This window comes from Dioscorea cayenensis, chromosome 2 (assembly GCF_009730915.1).
Source record: "Dioscorea cayenensis subsp. rotundata cultivar TDr96_F1 chromosome 2, TDr96_F1_v2_PseudoChromosome.rev07_lg8_w22 25.fasta, whole genome shotgun sequence".
Classification (NCBI taxonomy): Eukaryota; Viridiplantae; Streptophyta; class Magnoliopsida; order Dioscoreales; family Dioscoreaceae; genus Dioscorea; species Dioscorea cayenensis.
Genome location: NC_052472.1, coordinates 18233851 through 18252306, shown reverse-complemented (window position 1 = coordinate 18252306; position 18456 = coordinate 18233851). Strand labels below are relative to the sequence as shown.

Sequence of the window (18456 nt, the reverse complement as noted above, 5' to 3'; positions counted from 1 at the left end):
AAAAATAAATTAGTGGTTTACCCACTTGTTTTTTTTTAAAAAAAATTGCTAAATAGTAAATCATCTATTGACTTTATTGCCCTCCTAGTTGTATCTCAAGCAACTTCTCAACAACAATTCTAAATACTGCATCTCAACCAAATTTCATGCACACATTTAAAACTGACCCAAGTACTCAATTTGTTCTTGGACAGACCTAAAATACCTCCACAAAAACAAACTTTAGGCAGTAAAACTTCGGTTTTAAATCGATGTATCCGATAAAAGTTACTAGTAGACAGTTGAAAAAGAAAAACTCTGGTAAGACCTTTAAAAGCTTTCTTTTCACTACTAGATTTTTTTTTTTACATTAATATAAATGGCCCTGATCAAGGAATCACCACAAGCTCATGACAAAAGATTTACAAAAATAAAAGGTTAATAGAAATATAGACAGATGATCATTCTCACCTAGATTTCCCATCCCTATTGAGATTTTCCCAGCTGATTTCCTGGGAGCACTCACCACAAATGGTGGTCGAACCAGATTTGGTGCCCCGGCTTCGAAGGGTTAGTAAATGAGCCAGGTTTGTGCACTTCCTTTGATGAGATGATCGATTTCTCGAGTTAGCTTTGGATTGTTGAGAGGCATTGCTTTCAGATGGAACTGATACATTCGCCTTTTTCTCTACCGGTAATGGATCGTCATATGTAACTCTGCGGACCTCTTCCCACTCCAATGATTGCTGGAAACTTTGCCAGGCCAAATCCTGTTCCTCTTTGGATAACCGCTCGGCTTCATTCTCTTGCAGAAGGCTCTCATGTTCATGGTAATTTGCAATCCATCTGTCGAGAGATTGTATATGTAAGCAATTTGATACTTGAACATAAACCACAGAGATTCCTACATCCTACATCTAAAAATTAAAGAGAATAGAATTGTCTAGGAAGTGAGAACTAGATGAGGTTCAATCAATTCCCAGGAGAGTCGATTTAGCTACCGTGGATGATGTCTGCTGACTAAGCTTTCCATGAACTTGTCAGAAATAGCATTTGGTGGAGGTAAGGATTTCTGCATTGGCAAGCACCCTGTTTCACAAGAACCATCCTGATTGGGCACAGTGGGATTTTCTTGATTCTCTTCAAGAATATCAGTATTCTCATCATCACCACCAAAGTCAAAGAGATGCAGCATTTCCTCTTTGGACATGGTTCTATGAATTTGTTGCCTATCCACTACCCTTGCGGCAAGTCCTTCTTTGGTCACCTGCCCATTTGATACCACTACTGTCATTTGATTGATAATAACTTCCATTGAAAACTTCCTCAAATATCACAAGATCAGTGAGTTCCCTATCAATTAAAAATTATAACAAAAAAATCTGTTGAATATTTGTCTATCTTCTTATACCTGTCGTTTATATATCTTCTCTTCCATGGTTCCATGAGCAAGTAGCCGGTAAGCAAAAACGGGTTTATTTTGCCCAAACCTGCAAGCATACAATGATAGTGTGAGGAAAAGGTAAACTAAAAAGCCAGAACGGGAAAAATGATATTCTGGAAACTCTTGCCTCCAAACCCGAAATATGGCCTGCAGGTCATTGGTAGGGTTCCATGAACCATCAACAACAATAACACGGTTAGCCGCTTGAAGGTTGATACCCAATGATCCAGCCCGAGTTGATATTATTACGCATTTGACCCTCCTATTTCCGGGGTCATTAAATCTCTCAACAATCTTCTGTCTTTCAGAACCAGCTGACCTTCCATCTAACCTGTTCAGCAGATTAGTCAATAAACAGTCAACACCTGAATGAGCAGAAAAGTATTATTTCATTCCTCACAATGTACTGTGCTAAATTATCAGCCTCGATAGCCTTGATTTCAGCCAAAATAAAGTAAAGCCAAACCAGGTTGATTTTGGTTGGATTTTAAACCCATGCCCACGTAAACTTGGAACAAGAGGGAAAATGGGAAACAAATGAAACAATTTCTTAGCATGCATGTTTCATGATAGCAATTACTGCATTTACAGAAGAAAAATTAGAATACAAAAAAAGATAGGGTAGTGGAAAATTTAATTGGTTCTGTTCTGTTCTTTCTTTTGTTTTTTAAGGAGATAAAGCATTGAATTAAGGAATTTCCATGAAATAATGAATAATTTATAGTTGCTCATTTACTGCCAAGTCATCAAATAAAGCAACACACACATGTTAAATAATTCAAAAGCAAAAATTCATTACAAATGCCTAATAATAAACATAGACTTAATTATGCTAAGTGCTGAAGTCTTAATGCTCCAAACGTACCTATACCAATCTTTGCCTGGTTTCCAAAACTTCCCTTCCCGTCCTCTCTGGGGTAACTTAGATAGATACAACTCTATTAGGTCTAGAGTTGTTAAACTTTGGCTGAAAACCAGTGCTTTATCACCAACATCAGCGCTCATCGTGAGGATGTCAAGTAACAAGACCATTTTACCACTAAAATCAACTTCCTTGTAAATTTTTTCTTCTAAAAGATCTTCCCACCAATCAGATTCCTGAAAACAAAAACACAACCAATGCTATTAACAACAAATTTAACATAGCAAAAATATAACAACAATGCCCATCAAAGACCTATCATTAGTATCAATTTACTTAATTTAATTTGATGCAACAATATTCAGACTCATTGCAGGGAAGGGGAATATGAATCAAAAGGTAACATTTTGATTAATAAATTTCAAATCGAACTAATATAAGCTATTGTTCTAAAGTCCTAAAATGAATGGAAATATGATAGGTTGAAGAGAAATTAAATCTAGCTTAGAGGATTCTAGATTAAAGGATGTGATCCTTTATAATAGGGTAAGAAACAACATCTGAAACATGGACATCACATGAAGAAAGATACATATTCTCTTTGTGGGCATTCCACAGTATCTCAATGGATGCTTGGCCTCAACATAAATGAGTTATCCACGAGAACACAGAAGAAATATTTTCAAACAAACAAATCAAGAGAAATATCGATAAATATATTTCAGAAATAAAAAGCTCAGTAATGTAGGATCTGATAAATAGGCTTTGAAATAAGAAATTAAAAGTAATTAGACAGGAAGGATTAAAATCCCAAAAGATTACCTGAAACATACCAAAACAATCTAACACAAAGCATTGAAAACATAAAACAACAATGAATGACATCTTTAAATCATACAAGACAAAAATAAATGAAGTTTCACTAATTCAGTAATTGACATGAGAATTGAAACTACAGGCTTGAAACAGAAATTTGGCAGACTATGCATTAGAAAATAATATTGATCATTATTAGAAAGATTAACAGTCTGACGTGATACAAGTTTCAGAATATGAATTTATATTAGAAGAAAAACTTTTATTCCAAATTATTCCAAGTTATTATCAATTTAGACTTGCTTCTAGCTAAAATAAATACTAATCTATTAAACTGTATCAGTACAGTTAATGATAACAATAACCTAAGTTAATGAGGATTTGGTTGGAACCAATTAATGATTATACAATAAATTTGATCAATTTTTGTAAAAGTTATCCCTATTAAAAAATTATCCTGTTTGGCTTGAAAACTTAAATAACTTGTTCTAAGTTACCCCCAGATCAGACGGAGAGAGTAACTCAATTATATTAAAGCAGTCAACAATAAAGATTTATTCCATATGGCAGTAGAAGAATAGCATCTTTAAGAGGGTAGGATACAAAAATAAGAATAGATGAAGCCTTGTGATATCATTAATTAATGTAAGAGTGGTAGCTAAAAACTTAACAATATACCAGTTCACCATAGGGAGATGACAGAGCATAGTACGCCATACCTCATTGTCGAAGATACTTTCGTCTTTCTTAGACATGAGCTCACTCCTGGCCCTCTGCCTCTCTGTTTGCATGATACAAACACTAACAAACTTTATGTTCCATCATATTTAACCAAACAGACAAGCAAGAGAATCATTCCTAAAATGTGCTTAAAAAATTTAAGATAATCATATTATATACATTAATACATGTAGACCCTTGTCAATAAACTTGATAGTCATATCATTAAGGATGGAGCTGAATAATGGAATATTGTTGATCTGGGAGTTTATGTTTAACCAAAATAAAGAAAACAGAAATAAAGAGTAAACACCTGCAGTCAGAAGATCACCATTGTCCATATTGTCATCACTAGATCCATCATCAATAAGAAAGTTCTCAACAGCATCCTCTCTTCTTAAGTTAGCTTTATGTTCTTTAGCCAATTGCAAGAGCCCAGGATGGTTCCATATCTGCATGAGTCAGAAGCGGAAGTAAAGTAAGTGGATAACTAGTTCCTCTCAAGAACCTCCTTATAACTACCAAACATGTTCAAATAACTATCACATACCTGAGCTAATGCTTGATAACCAGCAAAGAAGCAACTCCGCCGAAGTGCTCTCTCAGAAGAACCTTTGTCACCTGTGAACCCATGTGCATCTAAAAATTTTTTATACATCCTTCTTTGCAATGGAGAAAGCTTTACGGTAATTACAAAAACAGCTCTTTGTAGGCAAGTCTTTCTTCACAACATTCATGCCCATTCTTTGGACAAATCCCTTTAGTTGTTCATAAAGGATGTGAGACCTTTGGTTCATAATTTTCACATCATCTGATGTAGAATTTGCATGTTGCCCATTCTCTATGGGGTTCTGAAACCTGCACAAGTGAGTCAAATATGGATATCATTGTTACCTGTTAGCATTATCAACCCATCTAATGTAGAACGAAAGCTAAATAAAGATTTATTACCGGTTTCGAAACTCATGGCTACTGCCAAGAAATCCTTCCCTCACAAAATCAACCATCTACTCTTCACAAAGAAAAAGCGAATCACCATACGAGCGAACATAAATACAAGAACCATACACAGGGCTCCAATACTTAAAAGAGAGTTGCTTACACAATAGTATTCCATTAGATTGTTCTGCAATGGTGATCCAGTCAATGCAACCCTCCTTTGGGTCTTCACTTGTTTCAAAGCTTGGGTAATGTCAGCCTTTGTATTTTTTATCATATGGGCCTCATCACAGACTAGAATATCAGGGCCATACTGAATTTAAAAATAAATTTAAGACCTTCGTAAGTAACATGACAAGCACATCGATCATACAATGTTTCCGAAAGAAGTCATTATTTAAAAATCATAAGCACAAGTAAATGAAAGCATGTCATAATGATAATAACAATAATAATAATAATATTAATATTAGCAATAATAATGGGGCGTACACATTGTATTAAGGGCAACATAAAATGCTTGCTTAAGTTTCTGCTTATCTGATTCAGTTTAAAGTATTCTTTCATGTCAAGATTTCAAGGGCACTATTGAATTTCTATATTTAGTCCAGACAGTGTTCCCAGCGAAAACTATATTTAGCATTGGGTTATCAAGAATGATCATTGTGCTCTCGAGATGGAGAGAAGCCATTCCAATATCAAATAACATGATCACTGTTTCATGCCTGGATAATAAAGAGCACTAGCATCAACCAGGTAACTATAATTCCAGATCTGCTAAAGCCTTAAGGCATTTAAGAACCATGCGATTTAGAAAGGTGTACAGTAGCCAAGTAAACTGAGTGCATCATCACAGATCCAAACTCCAAAATCAGGCATCAGGAGTGACAAATTTGACAGCAACCAAAACAAGGTTGCCATTAATTTCCTTAGCATATACCACTCTTGCAATATTACTTGAGAAGGCATTGAGAAGAAAATCTTTTTTACACTTGTAATCTTCTTTGTATATATGAACTTCAGAATAGATATAGAACATGTGTTATATCATGTTCCAAAGGTAAGATCAAAGTTTATGCTTGCCATTGACAAGAAAACTTATTCACATAAGAGTGTCCCTTCTCAAATAAATCTGCATTTTAACCCTTCGTCCATCTCTTTTTCTTTTCAAGTCATGTTTGTGAGATGGAGTGGTCTACCTGAGAATTCTACAGTAAGACACTTGTTTGTCAGGATCAGGGTATGAACAAGAAAACGAGCACATCATAGAACCAACGGCTGTCATTAAACATCAATAAATAGACCTAAACAAGAGAAGACTACTGAAAAAAAAGGGAAAGCAAAATTTTGATAACTCACATGCAAGGCCTGAAAAATTTGAGTTGCTATGTTTCGGTCCTTCACATGTCGTCCAAGGGACATGTTTCGGAAAGCAGCATAACCAATTAGAAGAACACCACCCTTGGCCCTCCACTTTACAAGATAATGTGCTCTTTTCTCCCTAACAACAGTTAAAAGGATTATCAATAAACAAAAAAGACTAAAGCCAATGGTAGAGGAAAATGATAGCATGTTTGCAAAATGCCTAATGGAGAAAACAAGTCATAGCAACATTTTTTCCATGACATGATTGTTTGACAATTTTTAAACATAGGTCTTCTTGGGCTCAACCCAAGTTGCACAGAAGGCCTACTTTGAGCACTCATCATAACCCCACAGAATGGTGTGTTTCTGCTTATACCACTAGAGGAAGTTATCTGAGATCATTGCTCGCTCCAGGAAACATGTCTGTGAGCAAATGCAGATAGGAAGTAGCCAACATAACACTAGATATCACAGAAAAACAAGAGTGGTTGCACCATTACAAATAAACAACACAATCAAAATGCCCAAACCTGGGAATTTCCTCCAACAAAAAGAGACGAAGAGGCTTAAGTTCGGGAGGTTTCCACTTCAAGAACTCCTGATACCAGTTATGAAGCACATTTACAGGTGTAACAACAAGCGCAGTTCTTAATCCTAGATCGATACTTCTCATGGCAGCATATAAAAATGCTATAACCTGCATTCAATATTGATATATCAGAAAAGCACCATAACCAAGCATGCTAGGATGATCATCTAGAATGGATAGCAAAAATGGTGCAAAAACAAATGACTGTTGTAAAGGTACACCAGTCATCAGACATAAGATCTCACTTTATATGATGCAAGAAGATGCAGAGCACAGAATATTTCTATGACTTTAGCACAAACTAGAAAGTTCAAATTGCAAGAAGCATACGAGCAACAGGCTGAAAATATGGAGTACATTTGTCATATGCATTGTAAAGCAAATCACAGCAGTAATCAGATCTAAGAAACTAGCCTGTTATGATAGTGAGATGCACACGGCAAAGCAGGTATACTTATCATTCAACTTAAAATTGAAAACCACAAAAAGGACAAGTTCATTTATGATTTATTTAGGGGTGCACCAGACCTTAAATAATTCATGGTTTGTAATTTTCTTTTCTTTGTAAAAAAATATATATGGCTACAAGTTTATAGGATTAAAAAAAAAGGTGAGGCTCACCATTAGTTATCAAACATAAATGAATAATAGTAAGTTAAATTTAAGCGTAGTTCAGTTTAAATGACACAATATATTAAGGTTTGAACACTTGGGAGTATAGTTAGTTACGCACAAACTTGAGCATAATTTAAAAACAGAATATTAAATTTTCAAAGCAAATCAGTTTAGTGCACCCTCGTCGCAATACTCAAGGCTCAACTGGGTGACAGTGACACCAGAGCCAAACAAAAACTATAGTTACACAAAAAAAAAAACACAACAGATAAAGTTAAGATCACCATTACTCAATCTGTGACAAAAATATAGCATGCCGAATCTATGTCAATAGTTTGATTTAAATAGAATGAAGTACACTGAATTTAGGCTACTAAAATAGAAGTGCTTATTGCTAATATATCATTTGCTAGCATAGTTGGAACGAAACATTCATAGTTTGCCCAGAGAGAAGTTTTTATAAGGAGAATAGATTGATTATTTAAAAGAAGATAATTGTACAAATGGGAAAATAAACCTGTATGAGATGACTTTATCAAACCTGAAAACTAACACCAAAAGTGAAAAAAAAAAGAAAGAAAGGAGAATGACAACTTGATCAATATAATGAAAACAACAAACCTGAAAGGTTTTTCCAAGACCCATTGTATGTGCCAAAATGCATCCAAGACCTTTATCCCCAGACTTAACCTTTCTGACAGATTGTATAATATTCTCCCACATAAATCGTATCCCTGCAACCTGTATCATCAAGTATATATTTTCAAAAAGCTTTCTAGCATACCCCATATTATCTGCGTGTGCTCATGCAAATGTGAACAAAAAAACACTTGAAATCACGTTATACATGCTCCTTGAGAAAAGAAAAGAAAGTAGGAAAACATATAAAATGTTCTTGACTTATTTCTAACCATTCAGATGGAATCCAACATTTATACAACTATTCCTATCAGTCATTGTTAACTTGAAACTATGAATTTAAGAGTGTATGCATCTAATATCACAAACTTGTTCTCATTTCCTCCTCTGCTCTAGTACTAATCCTAGGGTTGTTAGTCTAAAACCTTTCAGTCCCTCGGTAGGAATTTCTTAGCAAGGTATGTAAATAGGAATATACAAATATGAAGAATTAACATATGGAAATGGCATCAATTTCAAGAGGGACAAACAAAACAGGACACTAGTTCTTATGAAAAAAATTTATATAAGAGCCAACTGGAAAGAATTAATGCAACCTTCCTACATCCTAATAACATGTCAAGCAATAAAGGTCAGGCAACGAAAAGTATCTGTCTCGAAGGGATGGCCACTCTTTTAATAGGTCAGTGAGCTAGGTCCAGTGCTGCAGTTTACATATTGCTTGGTAGGCAAACTGATAAATTGTTTCAATCCCAGCACAGGAACAACCGGTTTGATCAGGAGATGAGCACCAATTCTAATATCCTCAGTTCTGCAGCTTTATGTGCAGTCACTCCTGGAGTAGGAGGCACAAAATACTCCCCGCAAAAACAAATATTACAAAAACTTCAGAGTAATGACATAAGACTATGGAACGCCAATAAGAAAACGAAGTCATGAACACACACACACACACACACAAAGAAGGAGATGGATAAGATACACTCCATTTCTCCATCTAGTGCAAATCAGAGGTTTGTGTTGCTGACCTGATGTGGTTTCAACCGAGCAGACATACTCGGAGGAATTCTTACTGGTTCCTCATCTTCTTCCCTAGCTACATTCACAATATACCCTTCTGAAGCATCACCTAGCAGTCCCACAGTGGCTTCTTCTGTTGCAATGCCATTCGAGCTTGTTGCATTCTTATTCCACGATTTCACAGCAGATTGTTCTTGCATCAACTTCAGATGTTCTTGTCGAGCCTATGCATGTGCACACCGCAAAGTTAGATAAGACTGATATGGGAACTTCTATTGAAATCAGTCCTAAGTATGCCGCAAACCTTTTCAATTGCAATTTTTTCTTGGGTTTCTTCTCCAAGTTCTGTATCATCGAGAATTCTTCTGATCTTTCTTTTCCTCCTCTTCTTATGGCTAGAAAAGTGAAAGGAATATCACAGGTAATCAAGATCATTGAGTTGGGCAATCAATTGCTCTTAAATACTAAAATAGGAGGAATATCTAGCAATTTATACACATATATGGCAAATTACCAGCATTCCATTCTCAAACTTGAATGAAAGGATATAGAAGTAGGAAACTTATCCAAATAGAACTAAATTTCAATCAAACAAATTACCTCAATTGCATATCAATTTCAGCGTCAGAAAATTCAGAACCACTCCCAGAACTAGATGCCATACGATCTTGAGTAACTTCTTCACATTGAGAAATGAGATTATGCAATAGACTTGGTGAACAGGAGCAACATTTCCAACCAGATTTAGCTTCAGACAGACATTCATCACCCAAATTCCGAGCTATACATTGAGTGCAGAATAAACTTTTGCATGAATTACAACCTATCAGGTCCTTGTTCTCTCCACACCAACTGCAATAAGTGGCTGAAGGAAATGATTCCTGTAGTAAATAATAAAACAATGAGCCAGAATGAAACCAAAATGAAGAAACTATACTGAATACATTTCATCATATACCAACCTTGATTTGGATCTTATCTTCTACAAAGGCTTTACAACTTCCACAAATAATGACTGCCAAAAGGGGATGCTTGAGGACTTCAGAAGCTTTCAGCCAGTTGGAACAAGCAGTGCAATGAAAGTTTTCAGAATCCTTTATTTCCTTAAACCTAGGGCCCTTTGGATTAGGTGATGGAAGAATCTCAACGTCTATAATATCAATCATTTCCTTGTGTTGCAAATGACCATTTGGTTCATGAGAAATATGCGAAGATTTTTTTTCCATCACTTGCACCTCATCATCAATATCTATTACCTCAATACGAGACTTTTTCATTTCAGCTTCCAAAACTTCATTATCTCGTGAGCGCTTGGAATTAACATTATCAGTTCCTTTGGAAGTTGTGTCAGCATTTAGGTTTTGGACAATGGCATTGCAGTAATTGTCAGAACTTTCACCATTTACAGTAGTAGGCTTTCCAGTGAGTGGTTGAGAAAGACCATTCAACAGCATCATCCCTTCAACCACTTTTGGCACCTGCAAAAGAATGAGTTCAGGTAAAATTTTACAAATTATACATATGAATGAATGCAAGCATTGGCAGACCAAGCACATAGTTTGGCTTGCATGAGACACAAACGGTTATTGAGGAAGAGCGCCATGGACACCTAACCAGACATCTACTCCTTTATCAATAGCAACAATAAAGAAGGTGAGCAAATTTAAACTTCTGGCACTACCTGGCTGTTTCTTTTTCTCCTCTGCTTCAAGTGATGTTGCAACTTCCTCGTATCCTTTGCATCATCCTCTTCTTTCACCTACAAAAATAAAAATAACAACAACAATAATAATAAAACAACCAAAGTAATATTAGGTGCATGCAAAGAGGACCATTGAAAATCAAACGCAAATACAACAATGATACAATTTCAGTTTCGAGTTTCACAGCCGCATAAAAGCTACTAGCATTACAACCCATGTTCATTAATACAACAATTCAGGACAGTTCATTAGTAAGTGATTTAAGACTGTTGGCAGGCAAGAAAATATTGGGCAATCTATTCCTTCATTGCAGGTACAACATAAATACCAAATGCAAATACAATTATGACATAAATCAAAAGGTCATGATGAAATTTAAGAAAAAACAAATGTAAAAGATTATGTAAGATGTTAGACAAAACCCAAACCACAATTTAGATAAGCCAGAGATGACAAACTTTAAGTTTTTGCCATGTTTTTATGATAAAACCCACCTCTTCACGACTTCACCCCTCATTACATGGAGTTTGAAACTAATTCAAACCTCTAGCATTATTAACTTTAGTCCATGACAATCTAAAAGATTCACACACACACACACACACACACAAGTTTAATTTATGTGTAATTAGTCTTGAAATGTAACTCAACACTAATAATACTGCAAAAAACAAAGTTAATGAGCTATTTCTTTTTTAGAATTTCAGGAGGCACCACAAAGACTTGTTAAGAAAAGAACTTTGACCATTTTGACGTAAATCAAGAGCAAAATTAACCAACACAAGTAAAATAATTACACTTTTGAGATACACATAGGTTGAGTATGAAAACTTCAAGGAAAGAAAGATCATGAAATAAAACAGTTCATAATGACGGTCCATATGACTTGCAAGCTTGCAGGCTCACAGCCTAAAGAAGAAGTGAGAACAGAAATATAAGAGTACAAATGCATTAATGGAGAAAGAAATCAGCAAAGTACAAACCTTCCTGAAGTTTCTCTTTTGTTCTTCAGAAAGATCAATTTCTTTCTCGTTTGCAACTGCATCTGCATAGAAAGGATCATTAAAGTTGCATTCAATGTCCCCAATCTCCTCCACCTAAAAAAGGGTCAACCATGTTAGCAATGCACTTGGCTGCAATCTCAACTTAACTATTATGAATCTAGCCTGATAAAAGCACAACAAATACAAGAATTACAGGAGCAATATTGACATGGATGGAAATGGACCAAAGAAAAAGGAGACAAAAAAGGATTATGCAAGCTAACATCACTAAGATCATGTTTTCACAAATTGAAAAGCTCAAAAAGGAAGCACATTTGCAACAAACAAAAGCAAATCTCCCAAAGTATGAGAGGAATTTGAAAATAGCAGAAAATGAATAAGAGCTTATAAGAAAACATATTGAGAGATAATCTAGAGATTATCCTTCAAGATAGTGGAAGCCTAAAAGAACTGAAGCTTGGTACTTAACAAAGTTTACATGGTATATTATGAAGGCATTTGGCAAGAAGTTGAACCTCATCAACACCAGGCAACTTAAGCCCCAAACTTGCAGCTTGCCTAGGAGTACTGGCAAGATAAACGGATGCCCATTCCTTTCCACCAAATGAAGTGCCCTCACCACAATTATGAGATTGAAAAAGCTCGCTGAATGAATGCCAATCTTTCTCAGAGTTTTCCTTTGTGTCTCCCCTACTTTCTTCAATAGTTAATTTTCTTGCTAAAAACCCACTAGCACCTTCCTCCAGCAGTCTACCATGTTGTCTGATAGTAAGAAGAGTAGACAAGGGTCACACCCAAATAAATTGAACATCTTCAAATAGGTGATTTTAACAGGGAAGCCTACCAACCTTCTTACTGGCCGGGAGGATTGAAGGTATTCTTCTGCGTCTTTAACCGATTGGTTTAGTTCTTCAGTCACCTGAGAGCCAACCCAATGAGCTCTTTTCTTCCAGGCTTCAGTGCAACAACCATCTGGAGCCTGAGTCTCAATCCACTTGTAGAGACTTGGAAGGTCAATGCCAGCGCCATCAAGTTGTTCCTGTCAACAAGAGCACACCCAATACTTGATAAAATCATAGAGTGATCCGTGAAACTTTTATACAGGGACAGTTTAAAGCTTGAAAATTTAAAGAGATCATCAAATGGAAATGCTCATTCAAATATATATATATATATACACACATGCACACACCACAGGAACAGCATTTATTATTTTATTTTAACTGCCAATGAATGTGTACGATGCTAAATTTCAGAAGCAAATATCAACTGTTTCCAGCAAAGACAACAGATTCTGAACAAAATTTTGGTTAAATCACAGCCCAACAACAAGTGGGAATATCACAACCCTTCAAATCTAAATGTCTTATCAAATTAATCTCCATATTCTAACATATTTGCCTAAATCACCTCCCCCAGTGAGAATATGATCTTAAGGCTAACTAAGTTGTAATGGATATCCACAGCATATTCTATAGCTGTTTCTGAGCATGGCAAAAAAAAATTGATACTTGGCCCCAAGTACACCAACATGATACTAACACACAGGAAATAAAAAACCAAACTTTCTATTCTTCAGAGAGCAAATTTCTCTTTTTCTAATTAGAAAGTAAAAACCTATAGGTTATGCAAACTTTCTATCCAAACTACAATCAAATATGAAAAAAAAAATTTGGCCAGTATTGAAAAAGTTGTTACCTTCATCTCTTCTAACAACTAAAAAGGACTGACTTCAAAACTTTAGATAGCATAAAAGCCATTAGAATTTTTGATAATTTTTCTTAAAAGATAAGATTGATAGCATAGAAAACAAGCAAGTGTCCATCAAAAGCCGCCTTTATCCACTTTTTTCCCAAGATTTGTTAGGGTGCCATGGAAAGTAAATGGAAAAGTTCTTCTCAAAAAGAAATCCTGTTTCTAACTACTTCGAAAACTTGCAAAAATTTATTAAGGAAAACCAGTTAAAATTTGTGGCATTTCTCGTTTAAAGAAAAAATAAAAAGAAAATAACTCTACTGGACTGTGTTATGGTGTCAAATACCAAACCAAAGAGTATCCAACAAGTAAAGTGTCCAAGTACATTGCGAATTAATAAAAACCGAATCCATGGACACGGTTGTAACTATATATTTATATATGATGTACGGATGTAAACAAGTGAATCAAATTATTTTCAGAGGGATAGAGACCATTGCAGGAAAACAAGTTCTTTTTACAAAAATAGAACTTTGGAAAAAAGATTTAAATCATATTAAATTTTAAATTAAAGTCTTAACTAATGAAATTTATGAAAATCAATATTAAAAAAATTAGAACGATAAGAATAAATAAGCAAAGGATAAATAATATATGAAGTTTTAAAAGATAAAAAAAAAAGGGTAATTCAAAAAAGAAAAATAAAGAAAAAGTATGAATGGAAAGAAGATGACCAAAACTAAAACTCTCTCCTAGATAAACTAAATAAAGTAGGATCTCATGGGAAACATGTGATCTAAACGTATCACCAAACAAAACAAAACATAGTGTATTGACGCATATCTTTGTATGGATAAGTAAATTTTCCATTGATGACAATAAGAACAGTTTGAGGCTTGAGCACAAGTAATTGAAGAAATGTTAGCAATGGTGCAAGTGTACCTCTCAACAAATCAAAGAAAAGAAATCAATTTTGGGCCCAAACATACATTAATCAAACAAATTTGAAATGGGATGTTTTCAAATCAACTAAAAGGGACAAATTAAAACAAGGTCCAGTTAAAAAAACCTACCAATAAGAGAGCACTCTGAGTCTCCAAATCATCAAGCACAGTCTCCCATTGTTTAATGAGAGTACCCATTTCAGTTGAAACAGCCTTTTCCAGCTATGCACATAATCAAGATATCTTCAGATTTGGTATTGTAAGGAAGGACAGATTTTATATCCAAATAACAACAATTATAATAATAAACTAACTTCATCCCCATGAAGACACTCAGCCAGCTCTGCCCTTACATCACTTTCCACCTGTGCGAGTTTCTCCTTCTCAAGTGATTCTTGGGCTTCTGCTGCCTAATAATTGAAATGAGAATAAAGAAAAGACAGCAAAGGGTACCAAATAAAATACTTGTTTTGTGAGAGCAACAATGATACCTTGCTCTCAACTTCCAAAAACTCCGCAACAAGCTCTTCAATTTCTTCCTCAGTGAGGGGCACCTGAAGTAAGCCATGCGTCACAAAACCCCAAATGAAAAGTTATTATTTTACAATAACAAAGAATAAAATCAATTGCAACTAACATCCTACAGTGAGGGCTAAAGCCTAACAAGAGCTCAAATCATCTCTCATCTAATAAAATTACATGGTAAAATTTTTCTATGCATGCTCAAGGGTTATAAACCCAGATTAACAACACTTTTTCTAAGAAAAATTAATGAGAGGTAAATGGACATTCCAGAAATATATGCTATTCATTTCCAAAGATGTACAGGTCACAAAAGGTCAGGGTCATGCTTGGCATAATGAGTAGACAGAAAACGCCAGACTAAGCAGCTAAAACAAACATGTAAACAAAGTTCTAAACAATTTCAGACAACCAAGGGAGCAACAAGGAACATAAAAAGAACAAAGAGAAGTCTTTAGAGGTGGTTAATGCCTACCTGGAGGGTCCAAAAGCATATTTATTATATCTCTCCATATCTTTAAAACTAGTCAGCCTAATCAATTGAGTAATCATAAGCAGGTTATTATCACTTTAACAAGCATGACTTAAAAATCTATCCTACGGAAGTTAGAGTGTGAGAAAACACGTCAAAACTCAAGGATATACTTCCAACTGAAGTGTCTAATTGGGACTATTTATTTTAACATAAAGGTTGTTCTGAGCAATAGCATATTTGCGGATTTTTTTTGACAATTAAGCGGGTCAATTCCATCACTGTTATCTAGCTATTTTTCAAATGTGCTGCAAATTGCCACCATTCTTTGGTAAGTAAAATAAATAAATAAACGAAAAACAAAAAAATTGGCCATGGAGTCCACTCTCCATTTAATTTGTTGGATACATATGGCATGACATCCAAATGATTCATTCTTTTCAATATCTTCTTGATTGCCCATAAATTCATAGGAAAAGTTAACCAATATCATCATCATTTCAGTATCCTTACCCTGATTTAGAAAAATCATATATCAATAATCAAAGTGATGAAACAAAGGATTCTCTCAGAATTAATTTCAAATGCCATTTATATAATGTTCAATTATTCTCTCATTATGGTAGAGTTTGGAATGATAGTTTCAAGTTTGGTTGCTAGAAATTGCTTTGAATGGAAAATTTTTATCCAGAGTCGACCAAATTTGACTTAATTATATTACTAAACAAAATAAAAATTTTAAAATTAAAACTTTGCTTCTTTAATCAAGTATGTGAAGTTTTAATTTTAAAATTTTTATTTTAAAATTTCAAATTGAATGAGCTGAAATCAAGTATGTGAAGTATTTTACAATTATCAACACAGGAAACTCACCTCAGCATTTGGTTCGTCATCATTCTCAAATGATGGAAAGTGTTCACTGTCAGAGTCGTCAATAAACATATCATCTGAATCACTTCCATTCTCTTCTTCAGAACTCTCTGGTTCCTCCTTTCCTACGTCTTCCCCTTCACCTTGATTAACATCAGAAATGCCATCTTCCTTTCGATGATCCTTTGGGTCAACATCTTTTGTTGCTTCATTTTGCATGTTCAACTTTGCCAACTCCTTCTCCTCAGAATTCTTCACTTCAACATCACCTTCATTTTCCAGTGGATCTGATATTTCTTTCACTTTCTCCACCGGCGCTACAGTATCCATCTCCATGAACTCCTTTTATTTGGTTCTCTCACTGTTTTAACCTTCACTTCATTTGTCTGTACATCATCAAGGTAGAACTCCCTGTAGATGATATTATTTGAATCTCCACTACACCAAAAAAAAAAATGCACAAACTTCAACAACCACGAGTAGCAATGTAATAAAACAAAGTTAAATGCAGCTCAGAAACATGCATGCCAAATATATTGCACTGAAGGACTTTGGTAGCTGTTAATTAAAATTATTCACAGGATATTTAAATCTTCAATGATTCCATAAGATATATATTTACATATACAAACACACTTGAAAGTCATCTTACTAATTTAAAATGTCTCACCAACCTTATGCATGGAACATATTTGAACCAAATTTTATTAAAAGCAAGATAAGGATTACGACAGGTTCACAACCAGATTTAGAAACTAAATCAAAAGGTCAAACAGCATATGGAACGTATCAAGCACAGCTTCTTGTGAATGTTCATGCTCAAGGTAGGCTAAGCACACTCAGCAACAACTTTATGAAAACTGTGTAATTGTTACATTAAAATAAAATCTCACCCACACCAATATAAACTCAAAGACAAAGCATTTGCACCTGTACCCTGGTCACTTCTCTTTCTTGTAAACTATTTCAGAATTATATAGAATATGCAGAGCTTATTCCTAGCTGAATTAGACTAAAACACATGTATCTGTTGCGCCAAACTAAAGCAAGACAAAACTTAATCCGGACTTTAAATTTCTCAAAAAAATTTTTAGAATAATGCTTTCAAATTGTACTCTTCCCAAAATTTACAAGCGTTTCAAATTTTTTTTCTTTCTCAAAATATATCACACTTCATAACTATTTAAATCATTTTTGATAATGGTAGCCATCTGTGAAGTAAGAACTCAACTACAAGCCGCTGATAGTTGATTTTAGGTAATGAGAGAAAAAGATATATCAAAAGAGATAATTGTTCAAGTAAATCACTAGTCCCTTGATTATAATGCATTAAGCTAAATTCACTGAAAGAACAATGATGAGTTCTGATTTCCAGATAAGCACTCATTAATGAGTGAACTTAATAAATAACCAAAAACCAATTTTAGTGCATTAGATCAACCCTTAGCTCATCATCTAAAAAAAAATTAATCCAAAAAAAAAAAAAAAATCATCCTTAAAACCCTAATGAAAAACTTCTACACATCTCCTAATCAACAGCTAAACACGCTACAATTCAACATGAAATGCGCACACAAAAACACAAAATCAGCAAATCATCAGCATAACCATCAATACAATTCAAAGGAAATCAATCAGCACGGGACATTGGGAACCTGAGCAATCCTAGATCGAAACTGGGAGTGCTGCAAAGAGCTAGGGTTAGAGCACGAGACTCACCTCCCAAATCTAGGGTTCCGGCGACGATGATGCGGCGGAGAAGAGGTCACTGCTCACCCGACCGGCGCCAAAGCATCCCGCTTTCTTCGATCTTACAGCATTGATTAGATTGGGATCAAACAGCGGTAAAAATGAGACGACCAAAGGAAATTTATAGCGGGATTTGAAGGGTATTTTCGGTATTTCATTACCAATTTAATAATTTATAAATAAATTTATTAATAATTTGCTTTCACTTGTTTCCCCTGCTCTATGTAAATGCTAGTCCAAAAGAGTGCTGGAATTTGAGTATTGGATTAAAATATTATTTGTCAAATTACAAATATACCCTTCCCAATGTGAATGCTTTTTATATATATATATATATATATTGTTTTTGGGGTGACCATTGGTTAGACATTTGACTAGGGTTAAATGTTAACCTTAGACTGTAAAAGGTCTATATTGCCCATCTCTCCTTGATTCCCTATTTACAATCTCTAAAATTTAATGGTTAGGTGTTAATTAAAACTCAAATTGAGATGTATTAGAACAACTTG

At 34.7% G+C, this 18456-nt stretch overlaps 1 protein-coding gene across 1 annotated transcript; it reads right to left on the bottom strand.

Moving 5' to 3' along the window:
* Window positions 1-286: 286 nt before the first annotated feature.
* On the bottom strand, window positions 287-18026 carry LOC120271155 (protein CHROMATIN REMODELING 20). Its single transcript, XM_039278099.1, is given in 27 exon segments — window positions 287-825; window positions 981-1246; window positions 1391-1469; window positions 1551-1754; window positions 2289-2521; window positions 3821-3882; window positions 4135-4273; window positions 4372-4521; window positions 4523-4679; window positions 4773-4828; window positions 4924-5073; window positions 6120-6261; window positions 6656-6822; window positions 7951-8070; window positions 8997-9212; window positions 9293-9383; window positions 9589-9869; window positions 9951-10466; window positions 10670-10747; window positions 11675-11788; window positions 12211-12457; window positions 12544-12734; window positions 14464-14556; window positions 14649-14744; window positions 14826-14888; window positions 16202-16609; window positions 17918-18026. Coding segments are annotated over 26 exon segments (4623 nt in total). The 5' UTR covers window positions 16535-16609; window positions 17918-18026; the 3' UTR covers window positions 287-446.
* Between the last annotated feature and the right edge of the window lie 430 nt (window positions 18027-18456).